This window comes from Schistocerca gregaria, chromosome 10 (genome assembly GCF_023897955.1).
Source record: "Schistocerca gregaria isolate iqSchGreg1 chromosome 10, iqSchGreg1.2, whole genome shotgun sequence".
NCBI classification, from domain to species: domain Eukaryota; kingdom Metazoa; phylum Arthropoda; class Insecta; order Orthoptera; family Acrididae; genus Schistocerca; species Schistocerca gregaria.
This window is the reverse complement of record NC_064929.1, coordinates 205,823,559-205,849,149: the sequence shown is the minus strand read 5'-3', so window position 1 is coordinate 205,849,149 and position 25,591 is coordinate 205,823,559. Positions and strand designations below refer to the sequence as shown.

The 25,591-nt window shown below is 40.9% G+C and overlaps 1 protein-coding gene across 1 annotated transcript in view; it reads right to left on the bottom strand.

The window, feature by feature from the left end:
• LOC126293177 (ubiquitin carboxyl-terminal hydrolase 1) overlaps window positions 1-25,591 on the bottom strand; it is a 98,633-nt gene that overhangs the window by 10,884 nt on the left and 62,158 nt on the right. Inside the window, exon 8 of the mRNA XM_049986275.1 lies at window positions 21,093-21,367. Within this exon, the coding sequence (XP_049842232.1) occupies window positions 21,093-21,367 (275 nt within the window). The remainder of the gene's footprint in view (window positions 1-21,092; window positions 21,368-25,591) is intronic.

Below are 25,591 nucleotides of genomic sequence, written 5' to 3'. Positions count from 1 at the left end.
TTTGGCAGATATAATTTACGCTGACTAGGCATATAGTGACCACATTTCAATGAAATTTTCACACTAGAACACAATAGCAGCTTTCTCAAGTTGTTGCTACAACTGAATGCTGAAGATTATGTGCGGGTATCTGATAACTAGATACCTAAAAATGTAATGTCTATTTTGATGAAATGAGCAACTATTGTTCTTTTAACTTTCTACTTCTACCAGATTCAGTAATTAGCATCGGAACTTATTTCTAAACTGCAGCACATAAGCTCTGATTAGCAAATTACACAACCCATTCATGAACATTCGTAACTGTGAAACTCATATCTGAAAATGCTGCAGACAGAACTGATGAGGTATTTAGAGTAGAAACTATTTGCACTTTGCAGCTTACACCAGCACTCCAGGCATTAGGAAAAGCAGGACTGATATATACGGCATTAAGGCTTCACTGATCCCTTCTGGTGGTCGTGTCACCCTCAAACCCCCTGACTGAGCAGGATCAGTCTTTTTCACTCATTTCAAATCAAGAAATAAATCAACAAGCAACACACAACAAAGTAGACTGCACAAATCATTTGGTGATGGATACAACACAAACATTTGCTGAAGCTGACAGTATCGTAAACATAGTTCTACAGGTATCTTACACAAAATGTAGTTCAAAACACACCTCTTTTAAAACTACTATGTTAAAGAGATAAAACTAACTTTCGCAAGCAGACAGATGTGTTTTTTAAGCTACGCCCCACAGCTTCTCCTGAGTTATCATACACCGCATTTACCTAAGCAACCATCTGACTGCCTACAGTTGAAGCGGCTCCATAGCATAGCCTGCTTGTGCACTGATACATACTTGCATTTGTATACAGGTGCTCTCTATTTTGCCAACGCATTCTTATGCACAATCTCCTTCCAAATTAAGCTCTGGCAGATATTGTGCACTGCCAGCAACTGAAAGTTTGTTACTTTTTGATATTTATTTGCAAAAAATAAAGTTATTTCAAACTCTCTCTGATAAAATAGTTCATGTTGATACAATTCACTACGAAATAGCATTTAGCAGACAATTTCGCCCTTTGATGCAGAATTCAAATTTACATTTATTGCAAACGCAAATTAAGGGCAATTAATACAGAAGGTCATCATAGACTCCATTACCACCCTCATCACAACCGCTGCTTCCATGTCATCCCGATCATCCATTCACACTGTGATCGTACCTTCCAATTTATCCCGAACACCATCCACGTAACAATCGTACCTTCCATTTCATCGCCAAGACCCCATCATCATACCTTCCACGTCATCCTCACAGTCATTCCCATGGTAATCATCTACACCTCCCAGCTGGGTCTGTTTATAACGACAGAAGCCTCTTCATCTTTTGCTGACCCCTCTAAATACTGTTCAAGTCTTCTTTACTATTTCACACATTCTTTCATTCCAATGATCTATTTGTTTGTCTTCCTCTAGTTCCTTGCATCCTACTGCCATTTCATAAGACTGTCTCACCATCCTGCCAACTCTCATTCTTTTAACATGCCCAAACCATCTTAACACCATAAGAGACATTTGAAATATGTACAGCCTTTGTCTTTAATGCTGTTTATTCATTACAAATGGTTCTATTGATACTGATGTTAATATATTCAGTAAACTTTTCCTGATGAGAATGAACATTTTTTATCTTCCTAAGCCTTTTGAGACACTTCTTACGAGTTGGTTTTGTGTTGAAGTAGCATTTGCCATCTGTGGATTTACTCTCTGGACATGAACAACAGTAAGTTCAATTCATGCTAATATTTCTTGCATTATAACGTATAAAATCAACATGAGAGTCTTTTGTAAGCATATTCACCGCTAGCTTTCTTCCATATTGCAAGTAAACATATTCCTGTGAATACAATTCCTAGTTACATCCAATTTTAGTGATTATGTGCTGCAAAATGCCGTTTCTAATTAACCATGAACATTGTAGATAATATTGTTTCACAAATGACCACAAAAATTTTACCCCCTGGGATAATTTATATTATCTCCTGAGTGCACATGTAGGATGACTGCTAAGAATATGCAACACAATGAAAACAGTTCTCTCTCTCTCCCTCTCTCTCTCTCTCTCTCTCTCTCTCTCTCTCTCTCTCTCTCTCTCACGCACGCACGCACGCACACACACACACACACACACACACACACACACACACACTTTAATGTGAGACATATTGATACTCCCTTTTTATTCACTTTTATAGTTAGAGGGCTCATACATATATTGGTGACTATTACTTCTACAACTATAAGAAGAAATAAGACATGTTCATTGGGTGTATAGACCCAGCAGAAGCATTTACAATCTCAAATGATCCAAGACGTTTGAAATACCGAGAAAAATACAGGTGAGCTATAGAGAAAGAAAGGTAATACACAATATGTACAAGAACCAAGAGGTAACAATAAGAGTTGAAGACTAAGAATGAAGTGCTTGAATTAAAAAGGGGGTAAGACACCCTTACTGTTCCATCTGTACATCAAAGAAAGGTTCAAGTGAAATTAAAATTCAAGGTGAAAGGATGTTAATGATAACACTCACTGATGACACAGCTATCCTCCATGAAAGTGAAGAAGAATTACAGGATTTGTTGAATGGAATGAAGTCTAATGAGTACAGAATGTGGACTGAGAGTAAATCGAAGACAGACTAACGTAAGGAGAAGTAGCAGAAATGAGAACAGCAAGAACTTATCAGGATTGATGATCACAGGGTGCATAAAGTTAAGGAATTCTACCTAGGCAGCAAACTAACACTTGACAGATGGAGCATGGGACATCAAAAGCAGACTAGTACTCACAGAAAAGTCACTCCTGAGCAAGAGAAGACAACTAGTATCAAGCATACGCCGTAATTTGAGAAAGAAATTTCTGAGAATGTACAAGAGGCAAAAAGATTTCCCAGCCTGAATAATTTAGAGTCCAAGAACAGAGCATTACGCATGCCCCAAGTTCAGAAGTGCTAGTGTTCACAACTAGAGCGGTCTATGGAGCTTCAGCTTGTCATTCATATCGTCAAATAGAAGCAATACAATAGTTAGGGTACAGTAAATGTCAAGGTTCATTGCAATTTTACTCTCTGTATCATTTCTTTTGAAAAATTATTATTTGAGCATGTAGAAACAGTCAAAATATAAGAACTTAACTCAACATCAGTAGAATTACTACAACAATGAGCATTTCACATCTGTTTTAATGGCTGAGTGGATAGGCTGATGGTTCATAAATGTAAAAGACGAGTGTTCGACCAATTGCCTTTTTTTATTTAGACCTGTGCAGGTAATGTTTTAAACGTTAACTTGCTGCAAATTGAGCAGTTATACACTCTTCTAGGTTTTTCAAAAGATTCCATTTTATAATGGTCCAATATTTAGACAGACAGACATGGGTATAGTAAAAACATTGAAAACATATGTATTTATTTGTAATTACCTTGACCACCCCCTGGTGTGTGTACTGTTTTCAACTAAAAGAAACATATCAGCTGATTGGCATATTTTTGTTAAGTCCTTACATGCAGTTTACATAAGCGAGTGGATGTGCCTTCCAGTATCTGTTGTCGCCAATTTAATATTCGTTCAACTATGTTAGACCTATTCGACCATTATGCTAAAAAGAGGAGATCGTAAGCTCCTCAGTAACTTGTTTCTGCAATGTGTGTCTGATCAGATCTTGCCACATCGTTTTTTATCATCATGTTGCAAATGTTTCTTCCTTTATTTACTTTTTGTTATTAAGTTATGTTTTCTTTTTTTTCATTTTCAATATTCTCCTCAGTAAATCAACAATTATGGTTTGGGGAATTTGATATCTAAACACTATCTTCCTTGGGGAGACAATATTTATCTTACCAACAACAACAACAACAATAATAATAATCCTTGAATTGTCATATTCATCTGACCTCACATAAAAATAAATAATCTGCCTTTGAGGGTGATATTCATCTGATCTCCCATAAAAATACAAATAATTAGTAGCAAGTAGGTATGTATTTTGAAATTAATATTGTTGGCCTTATACAGAAATATGAAATAAAATAAAATGAAGAGTAGGCTACGTATAGCTTCAGTATTGTGTCCACATGCCATTGGCATCAATAATATCTTGGATTGACAAGTCTATGGAGAACGTTCTCATACATGGCAATTCTCTTCCATGAAGAATGAACCAAGTCCCATAGGACATTCATAGTTCTGGAGGAGGGCCTAGCAAATTTTCCTGCAGAGTCTTCTTAAGTTGAGCCCATACATGCTCCATGGGGCTGAGACCAGGTGACTATATAGGCCACAGAAAGCACTGAATAACATTCTCCCTCCTTTGAAACCAGCTCTAAATCCTAAAGCTAGTGTATTATGGACAATTATGCTTGTGAGTGAGAGACCTTTCAGGATACCAAAGTCGAGCTCCAGGGAAGATTACATTTTCACAGAAATGTTCATAGCTTGCTGAACTGAATGTGCCTTGGATATGTCCTTCCCAGGAACTCGCAACTGATAGCTATCCACAGCTTATTTGTCAGACAATGGTTCTCTGATAAGAGCAAAACAGTAACTGATATGGTCCTTCCATCTCGTGAGATCAGTTCTCGACGAGCCCAGGAAATGTGAAGCGCTTTAGTTGTCGGATGAGTGACAAAGGTGCATTCTGGGCCACCCTGACCAATATTTCCATCTTATCTCTATGTAGAGGCTCTTAGTCTTCCAGATATTGGACATTATCTCTAAATCATGTAATCTATCTCCTTGCTATGAAAGAATCAACACCATAACAACATCCTGTCTCAGATGCATAAGCAACGTTTCCAACGAAAGCAATCGTTCGCTTGCAAATATTCACATCAGTCGTTTTGAAGCAGACATATGCCACTCAGCTGATGCCCTTCTCTTAGCTCAAAAATAGAGACACACCAGGTGGCAGTTGAAGTAATTACAGATAAATAAATCCATTCTCAAAATTTTTACAATTACCATTTGTCTGTCTAAAGATTAGACTATTAGAAAATGGAATCTTTTGAAAGAATGTGGAACTACTGCAGCCTACAGCTGCACAATTTGTAGCGATTTAAGGTTGAAAATATTACCTGCATAGGTCTAAAAAATTAAAAGTAATAATTAACTCCAGTCAGATTTTAACACTCTTCCTCTATGTCTGTAAATTGTCTGCCTTTTAACACTCTTCCTTTATGTTTGTAAATTGTCTGCCTTTCCACTCAGCCATTGAAACAGATGTGAAATGCTCGTCGTAATTCTGCCAGTGTGCACTACTTATATTTCAATCATTTCTACAGGCTCGAAAAATTATTTTGAAAATAATCAAACAATGGAAAATCCAGAATGGAATGTAACAATAGTTTCAACTCTCTGAGACTGAATGTGTGTGTGTGTGTGTGTGTGTGTGTGTGTGTGTGTGTGTGTGTGTGTGTGTACTGCTAACAAAGGCCTTAATGACCGAAAGCTACGTTTGTGTGAATCTTTTTATTGTGCCTATCGCGACTCAGCATCTCCGCTATATTATTATTTTGAGAATAAATGACACAATGAGCAAAACTGCACAGAATCTCATCATTCACTGCACCTTAATATTATATTGCTTCTGTCTGATGACAGAAACACCAAGCTCAAGCTTCACTGAACACTAGAGTTATGAACACTGGCACTTCTGAACTTTGGCATGATGCTCTGTTCTTTGACTAAATCATTCAGGCTGGGCAATCTTTTTGCCTGTCACTGAACATTCATCGGAGCACAAAATTGTATAGTACTAAAACACAGACTGTGGGAAAACCAGAACAGAAGAGAGTCTTGAACACTTGGGATGTGGCGCTACAGAAGAATGTTGGAAATTAGGTGGATTGATAAGGCAAGGAGTGCTGAGGTTCTCCACAGAATCGGCGAAGAAGGCAATATATGAAGAACACTGACGAGACGAAGGAACAAGTTGTAGACAGCTGTTAAGCCATCAAGGAATAACTTCTATGACACTAGATAGCTGTAGAGAGTAAAAACTGTAGTGAGAGAGAGACTGGAATACCTCCAGCAAATAATTGAGAATTTGGTTGCAAGTGCTACTCTGAGATGATGAGGTTGGCACTGGAGACGAATTTGTGATGCGCTGCATCAAGACTGATGACCAATAAAATAAAAACCACACCTTCACAGATGTGGCAGAGTTCCAAAGAAGAGGAATTTCTGGCTAATTAGGTAATTAAGTGCTGGGGAGCAGTGACAAGGAGAATGCACTCAAGATTCAGGATTTACAGGAGACATTACAACTGTAGAAATAGTAGCAACATCATCTGCATCAAACACTGCTACACTAATTGATGGTAGTCCAGGCAAGCCAGTGTTGAGTGGACCCACAGGCTACACACGTGCATGGCAGAGGGTTCCCTGTACCACTATTGCTTTTCCTGTTCCACTCACAAACAGAGTGAGGGAAAACTGACTGCCTCCATACGAATCCTAATTTCCCTAATCCTATCTTCATGGTCATTGGCGGCAATAGAATCACTCTGCACTCACCATGTAATACCTGTTCTCTAAATTTTGTCAACAAGGTAACATTCCTCCAGTAACCCCATTTCAGTTCCAGAAGCATCTCTGTAATAATTGCGTAATGTTTGAACCTACATCTTCATCTACATCCATACACCGCAAGCGACCTGACGGGGTGTGGCTGAGGGTTCCTTGAGTACCTCAATCGGTTCTCCCTTCTATTTCAGTCTCGTATTGTTCATGGAAAGAAAGATTGTCTATATGTCTGTGTGGGCTCTAATCTCTCCGATTTTTGCCTCACTGACTCCTCGGTGAAGGTATTTTCTCGAAACTTCAACAAAAGCCCGTACCAAGCTACTGCGAGTCTTCCACTGGAGTTTATCTATCATCTCCTTAATGCTTTTGCGATTACTAAATGGTCCTGTAACAAAGTGCGCTGCTCTCCGTTGGATCTTCTCTACCTCTTCTATCAGCCCTATCTGGTATGGATCCTACACTGGTGAGCAGTATTCAAGCAGTGGGCAAACAAGTGTACTGTAACCTACTTCCTTTGTTTTCGGATTGCATTTCCTTAGGATTCTTCTAATGAATCTCGGTCTGGCATCTGCTTGACCGACGATCAACTTTATATTATCATTCCATTTTGAATCACTCCTAATGCCTACTCCCACATAATTTATGGAATTATCTGCTTCCAGTTGCTGACCTGCTATATTGTAGTTAAATGATAAAGGATCTTTCTTTCTATGCATTCGCAGCACATAACACTTGTCTACATTGAGATTCAATTGCCATTCCCTGCACCATGCGTCAATTCATTGCAGATCCTCCTGCATTTCAGTACAATTTCCCATTGTTACAACCTCTCGATATACCACAGAATCATCCGCAAAAAGCCTCAGTGAACTTCCGATGTTACCCGCAAGGTCATTTAAGCAATTGTGAATAACAACGGTTCTACGACACTTCCCTGCAGCACACCTGAAATCACTCTTACTTCGGAAGACTTCTCTCCATTGACAATGACATGCTGCGTTCTGTTATCTAGGAAGTCTTCAATCCAATCACACGATTGATCTGATAGTCCATATGCTCTTACTTTGTTTATTAAACGAATGTGGGGAACTGTATCAAACACCCTGCGGAAGTCAAGAAACACGGCATCTACTTAGGAACCCGTGTCTACGGCCTTTGAGTCTCGTGGACGAATAGCGCGATCTGGGTTTCATGCAACTGTCTTTTTCGAAACCCATGCTGATTCCTACAGATTAGATTTCTAGTCTCCAGTAAAGTCATTATACTCTAAAGTAAGACATGTTCCAAAGTTCTACAACTGATCGACATTAGAGGTATAGGTCTATAGTTCTGCACATCTGTTCAACGACCCTTCTTGAAAACGGGGATGACCTGTGCCCTTTTCCAATCCTTTGGAATGCTACGCTCTTCTGGAGACCTATGGTACACCACTGCAAGAAAGGGTAACAAAGAAGACTGGTAACAAAGCTACTGACCCACACCTGAACCGATTGTCTTCCTTTAATACACACTAACAATACTGATTAGTGTCTTTTAGACATGAACCACACTTTCCTAAAATTCTTCCAATAAATTGAGGTCTACTATTTGTCTTCCCTAAGATCGTTACATGCTCATTCCATTTCATATTCCTTTGCAATGTTACACCTATATATTTAATCGACATGACCATCAAGCAGCACTCTACTAATACTATACTCAAACTCTATGAATTTGTTTTGTTACTCATCTGCATCAACTCTCATTTTCCTGTATTTTGAGCTAGTTGCTGTTCATCACACCAACTAGAAAATTAGTCTAAGTTATGTTGTAACTTCCTGAAGTCACTCAACGATGATACCTTCACGTACAACAAAGAACATTAGCAAACAGCCGCAGACCAGTGCTTACCATGTCAGCTAGATCATTTACATATACAGACAACAGCAGCAGGCCTATCACAGTTCCCTGGGTAACTCCTGTCAATACCCTTGTCTGATTAAGACTTGCCGTCGAGGACAACATACTGGATTTGTTACTTAAGAAGTCTTTGAGTCACTCGTGTACCTGGGAATGTATTCTGTATGCTTGTATCTTTGTTAACAGTTGGCAGTGTGGCGCCATGTCAAAAGCTTTGCGGAAACCTACGAATCTGGAATCCTGTTGTCTTTCAACAACGGTTCTTATTTTTTTTATATGAGAATATGTACAAGGATTCTGCAGCAAACTGATTTTAAAGATATTTATAATATTCATGTTCTGTTATTTTATCCTTCTTATACACAGGAATCACCTGCACTTTTTCCCAGTCACTTGGGACTTTGCAACGAGTGAGAGATTTGCGATAAATGCAAGGCAAGTATGTGGTGAATGCCGTGGAGTGTTCTTTTTAGAACTGGGCTGGGATTCCACCAGGACACCGTGACTTATCTGCCTTAAACTCTCTCAGGTGGTTCTGTACACCAACAACACTTATTACTTTGTCCTCCAAACACAAGTCTTGTACGTTTGTAAAATTCTACTGTGTGAACCATTTCCTAAATATAAAATTTAAAATCTTTGGCTTTCATTTTGCTATCTTCAACTGCCACATCAGACTGGTCACTGAGTGACTGGATAGAAGCTTTATACCCACTTAATGATTTTATGTAGCATCTGAATTTTCTCGGGTTTTCGGTAAGCTCTACTGCTAAGGTAAAATGGCAATATTTGTATCGATTTTTTCATAGACGTACGAATTTCTATTAGCTTTTGCCCATGATTTGCCTGCTCTCTTTTGAATCGAAGAGAGTGCAACAGCCTTTGCTTCCTCAGCATTTTTCGAATTTCATTAAACAACTATTGCATGTGCTTAAAGAAGCATTTCACGGAAGTGGCCACAAATGTGGATGTTTATGCATGGTCTGAAGTTTGTTATGAACCCTAATCCCTTGGGAAACTTCTTCCTACAGCAGACATTCAAATGACTATTCCAGAACATGGAGGCACAGTAGCCTGACCTGTCTGAAGGGTGCCTATGGAATGGCTTCCATATGAAACAAAAATCTGATTTATTTCGTTTAGCTATTGACCAAGTTTAAAAATTGGTGACACTGTCAATCTGCTGTAACAGGTATAATCTCATGTGAGAAGTTCAACACAATAATAAAAGTACTACAGTCTCTAAAGACAACGTAATTGACGGCATGCAAATGCCTGGATATTATTTATCCAGTATTTTACAATGAGAGCACTTAGGGACTTACAACAAACTCTTCACAATTTCAAACTTTTGACACTCTTTGTCACTGACACTCCCCACAAAATGATGCAAGGAAAAAAGTTTATCACTAAGTAATTACCACTGCTCACACAGTAAACCCGCAGCATCATGCATGACATTTTACTTTATTACTTTTTTACTACTAATTACTGACTACACTGGTAACACATTTCGCAGACAGTGTCTGCCTGCCTTACTGAATGTAGCTGAAAAATTATATCACTGAAGGACATTATTTCCTGGACACGATGTCAAACATTGAGATTCATGATAAACTGGCTTTTGCTTAAAATGCAGTGCAAATTATTCAATTTATATTCAACCAATGTTTCACGAGAGCACTTAGTGATTTAACAGACCTATGCACAATTTCGAGCCTTTCCTGAACTTTTTCTCACTTACATGCTTAAAGCAAATAATTAACACATTACCTTTTTTTTTAATCACATGTTTGAAGGTGTTTTACATTAGGTTAATGCGCAAGTCTGTAGTGTTTTTGTTTTGCATGTTGGTGTTCTGCTTTCTATGGGTTTATTTATTGATTGTTTTTTTTTTATTCGTAGTTCACTGTTGACATTTTAGTTTACATATTGTCATTTGGAGACTGTGAGCAGAGCTGTGTGTGCTAGAGAAGCTCAAGTGCCAAGTGGAGAAAACTGAACATTTCTGACATTCTTCTGTTTGGGTTCAATAGAGGGGGAACAGCAGATGTAACAAGAAACATTTGCACCCTGTGCGGAAATAATATCATTACATGGAGCACGGCAAGAAAATAGTTTTCTTGTTTTAAGGAAGATTGTTTTGACGTTAGTGACTCTCCACGTTCAGGAAGACATTCGAGGTATGATGTAGATTGTTTAAATGTTTTAAACCAAACAATCCACATCAGAGAACTCGAGAACTAGCAAATATGATGAATCCAGAATGAAATTTTCACTCTGCAGTGGAGTGTGCACTGATAATGAAACTTCCTGGCAGATTAAAACTTTGTGCCGGACCGACACTCTAACTTGGGACCTTTGCCTTTTGTGGGCAAGTGCTCTACCGTCTGAGCTACACAAGCAGGACTCATGCCACCACCGCTGCCCGCTGCCCCCCTCCCCCCTCCCCCCCCCCCCCCCATCTGCTCCTATTCGTTGTTGTCACCATCACTTCAGACTTCTTTGCATTGAATTTCAAACCATTCTCTCCCACCACTTCCTCCTATCCATTTACGATTGTATCTAATTAGGCAGAAAAATGTATGATACAACTTACTAAAAGAATGGCTCATTTGACAGCAAACATCCCGAGGCATCGAGAAATAATTTGCTAATTGAGGGAAGTGTAGGTGATTCAAATTTTTAATAGGAGATTCAGTCTTGACAGCAGCACAAAAGTTGAATGGATTTGGGGTGCAGTAATTATGCAGTGATTAAGAAGCTTCAACAGGATGGACTAGTGCATCAAACCTGTTTTTGTAGTGGAGACCACAATTACACCTACCTAAAATAAATGAAGAGGCCTTGCAGGATAGCAGTATCTTCTTATCTACACTGAGGCAACGTAAGTCATGGGATACCTCCTAATATTGTGTCTGTGCCTTTTGTAGTGCAGAAACTCAACACGGTATGGACTCAAGTTGTCAGAAGCCCTTTTAGAAATACTGAGCCACGATGCCTCTATATCTGTATGTAGTCACGAAAGTATTGCCAGTGCAGAATGTTGTGCCCAAACAGACCTCTCGATTATGTCCCATAACTGATTGATGAGATTTACGTCAGGTTATCTGCCTCACCAAAGCATTATATCGAACTGTCCAGAATGTTCTTCAAACCAATGACGAACAACTGTGACCCAGTGACATGGTACATTATCATCCATCAAAAGTCCATCATTGAAACTAAATCAAAGAATGGCTGCAAATGGTCTCCAACTAGCCAAACATGACCATTGCTAGTCAACAACTAGTTCAGTTGGACCAGAAGACGCAGCACACTATTATACAACCACCACCAGCTTGCCTTGTTGACAATGGGGTCCAGGGCTTTTTGGGTCTGTGCCACACTTTAACACTACCACCAGTTATTACCAACTGAAATCTGAAATAGTCTGACCTGGCCATGGTTTTCCAGTCATCTGAGGTGCTAAAGGTATGGTCACAAGGCCAGAAGAGAGACTGCAGGCAATGTCATGCTGTTAGCAAGGGCACTAGCGTCTGTCGTCTGCTGTCATAGCCCAGTAACACCAAATTTTGCCACACTGCCTTGTGTTGTCCAACATTGATTTCTGGGGTTATTTCACACAGTCTTGCCTGTTCGGTAGCCCGATACACAAATGCCGCTGCTATCTGTCATTAAGTGAAGGCCATCAGCCCCTACATAGTCCATGGTAAGAGGTAATTCATGAAATTTGTTGTTTTTGGCACACTCCCAACACTGTGGATCTCTGAATATTGAATTCCTTAATGATTTCTGAAATGGAATGTTCCATGCATCTAGCTGTAACTATCATTCCATGTTCAGAGTTTTAATTCCTGCTATGTGACCATAATCACGTCAAAAACCTTTTCACATGAATCATGCAAGTATAAATGACAGTCCATTAATGCAGTGCCATTTTACAGCTCTGTATACATGCGTATCACCATGCCATTACTTTTGTCACTTCAGTATAACCAATGCATTAATATATTCTCCCCCCCCCCCCCCCCCCTCTCTCTCTCTCTCTCTCTCTCTCTCTCTCTCTCTCTCTCTCTCTCTCTCTCACACACACACACACACACACACACACACACACACACACACACAGAAAGCAAACGATCAAGGGATCATTTAGAGCTAAAAAAATTAGCAACTGTTTCTTCTGCAACAACCACATTATTTGCCATGGATGTGGACAACAGAAGGAAACCATTATCATGGATGAAGAAATAGGCAATCAATCATTGGGGGGGGGGGGGGAGATTAATAAAATTAATACTGGCAGTATTACCAAAAGTGCATACAGGGACAAAAGTAGACATTACTGTTGCTTCAGTACATATGCCAGTAGCCATCATTCGAAACTGAAGATGATATTCAGTTCTCTGATATTATGAGGGAGGTTGTTCCAGAATTGGGTTCCTGTTGCTGAAAAGGACTTTGAGAAAGTGGCTAGAAATGGTGTGGTACAGAAAGGATTGTGCTCAGGTGGTGTTTCTGCCATGTTGTTCAGACAAGAGCGTTAACATCGAGGAGAGGTATGGGAGACAATGTTTGTTAGTACGACAGTAGAGGAGACAGAGGGTATGGAAATCTCTGTGCTTGTCTGCATGCATATGGTGGTGCCATACAAGCTAAGAGCTGAAAATCAGATATAACAAAGACAGGCATTCATAACCAGTTCCAGGCCTAACATTGCTGTAATCAATAACTGGAGGTGTAAGTTTTTGCACATGATTTTATTCAGGTCAGGAGATAAAGGGCTTTTTATATTTTTATAGTGCATGAAGTGGTGCTGATGCCTCCTTGTACATGGCAATTGTGTGCTGAGTCCAATGTAGATTTTCATCTATTATTACTCCTGGACTCTTTGCTGAGGGAGGGTACTGATAGACAGATGGTAGGGATTCCCAGTATTTCCAGCTAACGAGCCTATAAGACAAACCAGTAAGGCTTGTGTTTTTAGGGACTCTTTACCCCTACATTCTGTGCTCATTATGATAGTGCACACAGGTCAGTGTTTAAATACTCGATAGCTGTCTTCGGGTTTATTAGCCCTGTTGTAAATCTGAACACTCATATGTTCCTTGCACCAAGCTGCCACGATCTACCTCCTTTGTTCGCAATACAACTTTGTCAGTGCATTGCATATGTCTTTACAGCACATCAGTACACACCAGAGTGTATGCTTCACTTTCTATTGGCAGCATTTGTGTATCATCGACAGCGTTTTCACACACAGATGCAGTAGACGCTAGAGCAGACGAGATGCAAATTTTTTTTCCTATGAACAACTGAAACCTGGTTTTATTACAAAATCTTGCATTCAGTAACAGTACTTTCACTCCATTTCTGAAATCTACATATCCTAATTAGGTGCAGAAAATAATGTCTGAGATGAATTTCTTCTTGCCGAACCCAAGTTTGGATCCTCTCCTGAAAGTTACGCACAGCTCTCTCCAACATTTCATTCATCACCAGCTTCAATTTCCTGACAAACGGAAATTGTGAGGTCACAGGTCGACAGTGTGGGTGTGGTGCCAAGTAACATCACCACACTGTGAAATAACATGTCCTGGGAAGATTTGTCAAACCACTTTCAATGATACTCTGACCATGTGAGTTACGAAACTTCCTGGAAGATTAAAACTGTGTGCTGGACCGAGACTCGAACTCAGGACCTTTGCCTTTCGTAGGCAAATGCTCTACCAAATGAGCTGCCCAAGAGCAACTCGCGCCCCGTCCTCACAGCTTTACTTCTGCCAGTACCTCGCCTCCTACCTTCCAAACTTTACACAAGCTCTCCTACGAACCTTGCAGAACTAGCACTCCTGAAAGAAAGGATATTGCGGAGACATGGCGTAGCCACAGCCTGGGGGGTTGTTTCCAGAATGAGATTTTCACTCTGCAGCGGAGTGTGTGCTGATATGAAACTTCCTGGCAGATTAAAACTGTGTGCCTGACCAAGCCACATTTTTCACACGTTCACATGACACCTTTCAAGTTTTGGACAAGAAGTTATTTAACATTTCAGGGTAGCATGCTGTCACAGTAACTTTGGTCCCCACCCCCAACCCACCCAAAAAAAGTAAGATCCAACCGCACCACACTCTTACTTTAAGATGCGGTGAGATTTTTAGTGTACATTATGTGGGTTCCCCAACACCCAGCACCAACAGCTCTGTACATTAACATAACCACACAGAGGAAAGTGGGCTTTGCCATTCTTGAATATTGGGACATCTGCATTTTCCATAAAACAGCACCCATTATGCCACAACATTCTCTGTACAGCACAAAATCCGTTTCACTAAGTTGTCGGATGATCATTATTTTGTAAGGGTGAAATTCAAGATTATGTAAGATGTGATGAAACGAACAATGTGACGTACTCAATACACAGCCTGTCACCTAGCTGGTCATTTTGGACTAGCAAGAACTGCCGTTGTCACTGTCTTCTAACGTTCGAACTGAACGGGGAAGACCAGGTGGTTACTTTTTCGTCACAGATCCAGTACTTCTAAATGCTGCAACCCACTAGAGTGTAGTGCTTTGATCTGGGACTGCACCTCTGTGTCTGACAAATTTTTGGTGTGAAAGACGTTTAACTCTGACTACAGAATCATTGCTTCTGTAGAACTACTCAATCACACCACATTTTTTTGAGGAAGTATATTTGAAAAAGAATTACAGGATATTTGTTGACACACTTGCTAACTTTTTTCATATAATCACCATTCCATTCAATGTAGGTAGTGAGCCGTGGCACAAGCTTCTTTGTGCCCTCCTCTAGAAACTCCCCTGCCAGCTCCTTCACCCACTTCACAACCTCTTTCTCCACCTGATCACCAGTTGAAAATTTAATTCCACTCTTATGCACCTTCAGGGAGGCACAAAGATAGTAATCTGAGGGTGCAAAGTCATGGGAGTAAGGGGGGTGGTTCGAAACATCTCAACAAAATGAGTTCAAGAGTACCTCAGAGGCTCCCTTTGTAACGACAGGCCTTGTCATGCAACATAACAGAATCGTCTTTTGATCTGAATGCTACTTCTGAGCTTTTTTATGGTCTCTACATCTTAATGCACTGATGGTCTCCCCAGGAGGCAGGAATTCTAGCACACTGATGCCTTTTCAGTCACGAAATACTGAGGCCATGATTTTTGTTGCCTAACATTGTGGGTTTGCATGTTTTTGGTTGAAGTGGAATTAGTGTAATGGCATTGTGATAACCATCTTTTTGTCTCAGGTGTGTGACCAGCCACCCATGTTTCATTTCTAGTCACAGTGGAACTCAGAAAAACCACACCTTGCAATTCAAGTCGCTCGAAACACCTGCAGCACTACTGACCCAATTTTTGTTGTGGTGCTCTGTCCACTGTTCTGGGTGCCATCTTGCACAATTTCAAATATCCAAGCCATTCTGTGCATGTCTCCTGCAACAGTTCTACAGAGTTGTGGAAATATCACAGAAATTTCATCCACTGGCAGCTGGTGGTCTACACAAGCCGTTTTCCAACTTTTCTTTGCACCAACTCAAGTTTAACTGGCAAGTGTTCCACACCTCTGTTCCTCTGATGAACATTTGTTCTGCTTCCATTAAACTCCCTACACCACTTAAACACTCTTTCTGTCCATAACAATTTCACTATAAACCATTTTCATTCACAATAAAATTATGGTATGTGTCATTTCTTCTGCAAGTAGGAAGCAGATCACACTTTGTGGCTTGCACTTGGCCAGACTCCTTACAGACATTTTTCAGCAACTGAGTATGCCAATAGAACAGCCACATATTTAGCAATCAAAACTGCTCACTCATTTAAAGATCCATCCATATACAGTGGAAAGTTGTCTAAGTAACACCAATACTGAAGAAAGGAAATAGGAGTAATCCACCAAATTACAGACCCATATCACTAACATCAATTTGCAGTAGGATTTTGGAAGCTATACTGCATTCTTTAAAACATTATGGATTATCTTAAAGAGAACAATTTGACAAACATCCAACATGGATTCTGAAAATATCATTTTTGTGAACCTCGACTAACTCTTTATTCTCATTAATTTATGAGTGCTATAAAAAGGGGATGTCAAATAGATTTCCTATTATTTTTATTTCCATGTGGTTTTCGATGCCTTTCCTCACAAGTGACTTCCAATTAAGCTGGGTTCTATGGAGTATTGTCCCAGTTGTGCGACTGGATTCAAGATTTGCGGTCAGAAAGGTCACAGTTCATAGTAACTGAGGAAAAGTCAGAGTACTACAGAAGTGATATCCGATGAACTTAAGGATGTGTTAAGGCTCTCAGCCATTTCTGATCTACATAAATGATTTAGGAGAGAATCTGAACAGCCCCCTTAGACTGTTTGTAAACCACGCTGTTATTTACCACCATATAAAGTCATCAGATGATCAAAACAAATTGTAAAACAATGGAGACATGAGATCTCTAAGGTACAAAAATTGGCAATTGACTAACTAATGAAAAGTGTGAAGGCATCCACATGAGCACTAAAAGGAATCCATTAACTTTTGGTTACACAATCAATCACAAAAACTAAATGCTGTTAACTCAACTAATACTTCGGGATTACAGTTACAAACAACTCAGATTGGAACAATCGCAAAGATAATGTTGTTGGGGAAATAAACAAAAGACTTTTTTACTGGCAGAACACTTAGAAAAGGCAAACATCTAATAAAGAGACTGCTTACACTACACCCCTATGAACCATGGACCTTGGCATTGATGGGGAAGCTTGCGTGCCTCAATGATACAGATAGCTGTATCAGAGGGGTATCTGTTGAGAGGCCAGACAAACGTATGGTTCCTGCAGGGGCAACAGTCTGGATGATAGACTGATCTGGCCTTGTAACACTGACCAAAACGGCCTTGCTGTGCTGGTACTGCGAACAGCTGAAAGCAAGTGGAAACTACAGCCCTAATTTTTCCCGAGGGCATGCAGCTTTATTGTACGGTTAAATGATGATTTGTTCTCTTGGGTAAAATATTCCGGAGGTAAAACAGTCCCCCATTCGGATCTCCGGGCGGGGACTACTCAAGAGGACGTCGTTATCAGCAGAAAGAAAACTGGCGTTCTACGGGTCGGAGCGTAGAATGTCAGATCCCTTAATCAGGCAGGTAGGTTAAAAAATTTAAAAAGGGAAATGGATAGGTTAAAGTTAGATATAGTGGGAATAAGTGAACTTTGGTGGCAGGAGGAAAAATACTCTTGGTCAGGTGAATACAGGGTTATAAATACAAAATCAAATAGGGGTAATGCAGGAGTAGGTTTAATAATGAATAAAAAATAGGAATGCGCGTAAGCTACTACAAACAGCATAGTGAATGTACTATTGTGGCCAAGATAGATACAAAGCCCATGCCTACTACAGTAGTACAAGTTTATATGCTGACGAGCTCTGCAGATGACAAAGAGATTGATGAAAGGTATGATGAGATAAAAGAAATTATTCAGATAGTGAAAGGAGATGAAAATTTAATAGTCATGGGTGACTGGAATTCAGTAGTAGGAAAAGGGAGAGAAGGAAACGTAGTAGGTGAATATGAAATGGGGGTAACGAATGAAAGAGGAAGCTGCCTGGTAGAATTTTGCACAGAGCACAACTTAATCAACACTTGGTTCAAGAATCATAAAAGAAGGTTGTATACATGGAAGAAGCCTGGAGATACTGACAGGTTTCAGATAGATTATATAATGGTAAGACAAATTTTGGAACCAGGTTTTAAATTTTAAGACATTTCCAGGGGCAGATGTGGACTGACCACAATCTATTGGTTATGACCTTTAGATTAAAACTAAAGAAACTGCAAAAAGGTGCAAATTTAAGGAGATGGGATCTGGATAAACTGATAGAACCAGAGGTGGCAGAGAGTTTCACTGCAAGCATTAGGGAATGATTGGCAAGAATGGGAGAAAGAAATACAGTAGAAGGAGAATGGGTAACCTTGAGAGATGAAATAGTGACGGCAGCATAGGATCAAGTAGATACAAAGATGAGGGCTAATAGAAATCCTTGGGTAACAGAAGGGATACCGCATTTAATTGATGAAATGAGAAAATATAAAAATGCAGCAAATGAAGCAGGCAAAAGGGAATACAAACGTCTCAAAAATGATATCGACAGGAAGTGCAAAATGACTAGGCAGGGATGGCTAGAGGACAAATGTAAGGATGTAGAGGCTTATCTCACTAGAGGTAAGATAGATACTGCCTACAGGAAAATTAAAGAGACCTTTGGAGAAAAGAGAACCACTCGTATGAATATCAAGAGCTCTAATGGAAACCCAGAACTGAGTAAAGAAGGGAAAGCAGAAAGGTGGAAGGAGTATATAGAGGGTCTATACAAGGGCGATGTTCTTGAGGACAATATTATGGAAAGGGAAGAGGATGTAGATGAAGATTAAATGGGAGATGTGATACTGCGTGAAGAGTTTGACAGAGCACTGAAAGACCTGAGTCGAAACAAGGCCCATGGAATAGACAACATTCCATTAGAACTACTGATAGCCTTGGGAGAGCCAGCCCAGACAAAACGCTACCATCTGGTGAGCAAGATCTATGAGGCTGGTGAAATACCCTCAGACTTCAAGAAGAACATAATAATTCCAATCCCAAAGAAAGCAGGGGTTGACAGATGTGAAAATTACCGAACTATCAGTTTAATAAGCCACGTCTTTAAAATACTAACACGAATCCTTTACAGACGAATGGAAAAGCTGGTAGAAGGCGACACCGCGAATATCAGTTTGGATTCTGTAGAAATGTTGAAACACATGAGGCAATACTGACCCTACGACATATCTTAGAAAATAGATTAAGGAAAGGCAAACCCGTGTTTCTAGCAGTTGTAGACTTAGATAAAGCTTTTGACAATGTTGATTGGAATATTCTCTTTCAAATTCTGAAAGTAGCAGGGGTAAATTACAGGGAGTGAAAGGCTATTTACAATTTGTATAGAAACCAGATGGCAGTTATAACAGTCGAGGGACATGAAAGGGAAGCAGTTGTTGGGAAGGGAGTGAGACAGGGTTGTAGCCTATCCCTGATGTTATTCCATCTGTACATTGAGCAGGCAGTAAAGGAAACAAAATAAAAATTTGGAATAGGAATTAAAATCCATGGAGAAGAAATAGAAACTTTGGGGTTCGCTGATGACATTGTAATTCTATCAGAGACAGCAAAGGTCTTGGAAGAGCAGTTGAACGGAATGGACAGTGTCTTGAAAGGAGTGTATAAGATGAACATCAACAAAAGTAAAATGAGGATAATGGAATGTACTCTAATTAGATCAGGTGATACTGAGGGAATTAGATTTGGAAATGAGACCCTTAAAGTAGTAAATGAGTTTCGCTATTTGGGGAGCAAAATAACAAGGAAAGCATTTCTGAATAAGAGAAATTTGTTAACATCGAGTATAGATTTAAGTGTCGGGAAGCCTTTTCTCAAGGTATTTGTACGGAGTGTAGCCATATATGGAAATGAAATGTGGGCAATAAATAGTTTAGACAAAAAGAGAATAGAAGCTTCCGAAATGTGGTGCTACAGAAGGACGCTGAAGATTAGATGGGTAGATCACACAACTAATGAGGAGGTACTGAATAGAATTGGGAGAAGAGACATTTGTTGCACAACTTGACTAGAAGAAGGGGTCGGTTGGTAGGACATATTCTGAGGCATCAAGGGATTGCCAATTTAGTATTGGAGGGCAGCGCAGAGGGTAAAAATCTTAGAGGGAGCCCAAGAGATGAATACACTAATCAGGATGTAGGTTGCAGTACGTACTGGGAGATGAAGGAGCTTGCACTGGATAGAGCAGCATGGAGAGCTGCATCAAACCAGTCTCTGGACTGAAGACCACAACAACAACACTACACCCATGTGCCTTCTTCTGGAGTACTGCTGAGCAGTGTGGGACCTGCATCTAATAGCACTGACAGACAGTATCAAAAAAGTTCAAAGAAGGGCAGCTTGTTTCGTATTATTGCAAAATAGAGGCGAGAGTGCCACTGGGATGGCAATCATTAAATCAGAGGAAATTTTCTTTGCGGCAAGATATTTTCATGAAATTTCAATCACTAACTTAGTCCTCAGAGAGTGAAAATATTTTGTTAGTGCCCATGTACACAGGGAAAAGCGATGATCATAATAATATAACACTATTCAGGGCTTGTACGGAAAGATTTAAGTGTTTGTTTTTCCAGTGCACTGTTCGTTGAACCACCTGCCAGGCACACAATTATAAACTGCAGAGTAAACGTGTAGATGTAGCTGTAGAACTGGAAACTTGGGACTGCAATGGGAGTTTATGTACTGCCATGTCCCTGCAATGCTCTCTCTGCTCCGGGGCCCCCCTCTACCACGCACTGTTGCCAACCGTTAAGAAAAAAAAGAAAGAACACCAGCTCATTACGGTCACACTAGATTTGCTTTTTGAACATGCGTTGTACTTAAAGTACTGTGCTGTACGCAGCAGCATGGACGGAGGTAGTGAGTTTAGGCAGGCTGGACAGCTCCACTGTGCCCTGAAAGGAACATGTGAATACGCACTAAGTGCAACTGCGTACCTGTAGAACCAGAGCCGGAACTACTGAGACACCCGTCCAGTGATGCCGCTCTCCGCCTGTCGCAGCGCCTGTAGTCTGGAGAAGGGTCTGCCGCCCGGACATACGCCACGTAGTGACCAGAGGCAATAGTCGCTCCGAGGTGCATTATTACACCGAACAGGCGATAGCTGTGGGGGCGGTTTTCCTCCGCCAACGGACAACACGTCTCGCAGAAGCAGCCGAGTGTGAGGGGAGTCGGCATGTAGTCGTTCACCTTCGACACGCATACCATCGACCTGAAACACCGCACGACAATTTACTCTTGAGAAGTGCGAGTTTTCTATCTCACCGGTACAACACTTAAAGACAGTACACTGTAATCTGATTAAAATTACTTCATAGTCGACATCTGTCACTTGCTACTGTGGTGCTGTCATATTGGCTGCTGGCTACCACTCCGTTGTAGGTGACACAAACATGGCGAGTCACTTCAAACATTGCTCCGTGTTACACGTTACCAGCATTTGTGAAGCGGCTGTTGCAAGGTGCGACGGAAATTCGATATGCTCTATTGACAGCTGAATTTAAGCTAGCAATGACTTAACTGCAGCAGATGACACCTATTGTAACTCGGAAATTAAACTTGTATCCTAACCTAACCACAACCTTGCGATGCGCAAATGTATCTGAGAAAACGACACTCAACAATCTGCGACAGAACTAAAACCACACTTGCTCTGTTCATGGCTATTAATGCAAACCTCTGTTTGCAGCCATCAGAAATTTGGTTTCATGTAATGTCGTGTGAAACTTTTCTAATGTAAGCCAATCTCTGCGATTATGGTGACTATATATGTGGTGTTGAATCATGTCTTGGGAGAAAGGATCTAGGAGGGAGGGGGAGGGGGAATTGAGATCCAGTATTCAGGATCCAAATACAACAATAAAGAAAAGCAAACAAGATGAACTGACCAATTGTTGAGGCAGTTTGCCAACGTCACCTGACAATCACATAATTTTTACTAGATGTAGTACTACCATGGTTCTGGTCATTTGATGATGAACTTTTAATTACAGGGCATTTCAAGAAGAATACACGTAGCTCAAACATACATTTATTAAACCGAATGACATACAATTATGAAAGTTGGGACACATTTACAAACCTCTCAAGTACCAATGACAAATATCCAATATGTCTTCCACCAGTGGGACAAACAGTATCACTTTGATACTCTACTTCCTCCCACACTTAGATGTCCATTACTGATGTTATGCCAGAACGAATCCAGTTCTTCAACTCTTCTAGGTTCTGTGGCAATCAGTATTGGTCATAAATGTTGCCATTAATGAAAAGTCACAGGGCATCAAATCCGGTCACTGTGAAACCAGTAATATGCTTGGCATACAACAAGAAGAGTACGTCGGATTCACAGTGGAGGCTAATCGGCCTCCGTACACAAACTAGCAACAGGATTTGTCCAATAAGGCCCAGCAGAAAGCCTAATACCCTCATGCTGAACTGCAGCCAGAATTTTGAGCTATGAAGCCCTTGCTGATTCATAATCCTGGCATAGCTGCATTCACACAAAGGCCTTATAAAGTTGAAGCAGACATGCCCTGTCTGTTCCCAAGACCTATGACTGATGCATTTAAGGATGTTTAAGGCCTTGAGAGATCTCAGTTTCAGTTCTTTAGAGTGAGGCAATCATGTCTGCTTCATCAAAAGTAAGGTCCAGATGCTCCACTTTTTCATTAAAGGTGAGGACGGTATCCCCTAGTTTTAAATCCAGTAAATTAAAAAGAGAGCAGGAGCAAATAAAATCTACAGTCTTTTCTAAAGAGAGTTAGAAACGCGTGGTGTAAGATCATGCCTCCAACTAATTGCCGCAATTGCCGAGTAGCCGTTGCAAGGTTGGAGGATGCACAGATGATGGTGATGTCTTCCATACGTGCAGAATGTTGCACTGTGGGCATAATACTGTTGACAGCAATAGCGAATGCTGTGACACTTTGAACACTCTTGAGGGACACCATTCTCCTGCTCAAAACATTTAGACAGGATATTCCCAAGCTTGTAGCTAAAATATCTGACCAAGGGAAAGGACGGTATCCCCACTGAGAGCTGTGACGAAATATTGTGCCTCCATGTAGCACCACATGCCTTTACCAAATCGTAGGAAACAACGATAAGGTCTTGCTTTCATAGGAAAGCTTGTCCGATTGCTGCTTTGAGCACAGTCGGGTTATCAAGTGTGGAGTGATACCTGCAGAACACATGCTGGGAGTGACAGTAGGCACCTGGTTTTGAGAACCCACACTAGGGGCTGACTGACCATACACTCCGATGTCCTTCCTACACAGCTTGTCGGCTAATGCTACGATAACTACAGGGATCTACCAGATCCTTCACTGGTTTTAAAATTGATATTAACATGGACCCTTTCCACGAGTTGGGGAAAGTCTCCCAACATCCAAATTTCATCGACGAGCTGGAGGAGGACATCCTTAACCATGGGTCGAACTGTTTCAATGTGTTGTACGTTATCAGGTCATTTCCTAGTGTCACATCACAAGCTACTGACAATGCAGAATCCAATTCCCAGAACGAGAAACTCTGTCGTATTCCTAGATATTGGTGGACTGGAAAATCAAATCATCTTTATCTTGTGTCTCCCAATAGTGACAAAGTAGGATCCTGCTAGTATCAGCCATAAGGGACCTACCTGAGTCAGCTATTGTCTGAGGTATGTCTCTCCGAACTGTTAGGAGAGACTCCTGTATTTGTACAGTCTGTACAGTTTGGCAGTCGTGAGTTGCACCTTGAAATCCTCCTGACGGCTTTCAATACTGTATTTGCAGATGTGGACCTGCTAATGGAGTCCAGCAACTCTTGCCAAGACCTCTGCTTACTCTCCCAAATTATTCTCCTCACCTCTGCATGTGCCATTCGAAAGGCTGTGAGATTCTCATCGGTAGCGCATTGATGAAATTTGCTCATAGCCACATTCCTGACTTCTATTGCAGAACGACACTCATTTTACCGAGGGACAGGTCGCCTCCTAGGTGTTCCCATTAACTTTGGGACGGATGCAACAACAGCATGGGGAATCATGGCTGTAGTGTGATCTATCCAGCCCAGGACACCATCACACTGCTTGAAAACAGCTAACTGCCTGTAAGGTAGCCAGTTAGCCTTTTTTGGACAACCATCTCTGAGGTTCCTTTCAGTATCTGCTCCATCAAGAAAGGGTAGTCGTCACTACCATGGAGGTCACCGTACGTTCCCCATTGAGCAGCGTCTACAAGGGCTGTGTCGGTGATAAAATGTGTAGCTTGACCAATTTTCATCCGTATGACATCTGTGGTGCAGATCAGATACTCAAGTATCTGACCTCTGGGGCAAGTGGTACTAGAACACTGTGTGTGTGCGAAAGTCCCCAAAAAGGATGGAGTTCAATAAGATGAGTGGGGACACCCACTGCCATGACATTCAAGCAACATGGGCCACTATCTGAACAGTAATCTCTTTTAGTGTTGTGGTTAAAGGCACAGCTGATGAATGAGAAGTGTCTTTGACAAACACAGCTAACACACCTTTCGCCTTGTCACCAGTAAGGAAGTCGTTTCTACAGATGTGATATCGAAGTACATGCGCGTCTTTCCATTTAAAATGAGTATCTTGAAGATAGGAAAAAAGGGTCTGTCCTGTACAAGGAGTTTCAATTCCTCCATATGAGTCCTGTGTCCGTTCATATTCCACTTATGAGAGCCATTTCATCAGTGTGGTCTTTATTTACCCCTGCCCTTGCACTCTGATGGTGAGCCACTTGTAGAGCGAGGTAGGGTGGAGAGCTGCCTGGATCTGGTGATAAGACATCAAAATCCACGTCGTCATCAGTCAGACGTGCCAGAATGACGTATGATGGCCCACGGAACAGCTTTGGAAACAAATGCTGAGACCCTTTCCCTGGTCCATTTCCCAGCAAGGATGAGGTAAGGGGACAGGGAGAGGCACTTTTCTTCAAAGAAAGTGGGCACTGACAGGCACTCTGCTTTTGGGATGCCTTCGTGATGCTCACTGCAAAAGCATTGCTGGTCTCTTCTGTCACATATGCCTGGATTGCTACATCCTTATTTACTTTTCTTTGGCACATACTCATTCAAGTACAGGTGCTGATGGTGTATAGTAGTACACTAGATGTCTGCATCAAAGTGTCAACCTTAGGAACAGCTTTCTGCAGCATAGTTAAGTGTAAGGGGTTTAGTCATCTTATATTCCATTTTTTGCTTCTGTATAGGAGATACGCTTGGTCACTTATTTCCTGAATTTTGCATTCCTCAGCAAATATAGGGTAGTCTCGGTTCCCGACTGCGTGGCTCCCAGAACGGTCTACAACAGACTGTTGGAGATGTAGCATCAGTCCCAGCTTCATGGACTGCCTTTCCACACTCCCCAACAGTCACTATGCCTCTTCAACTCAACATTGTAAGGCCAGAATGCTGGCATCTGAAACACC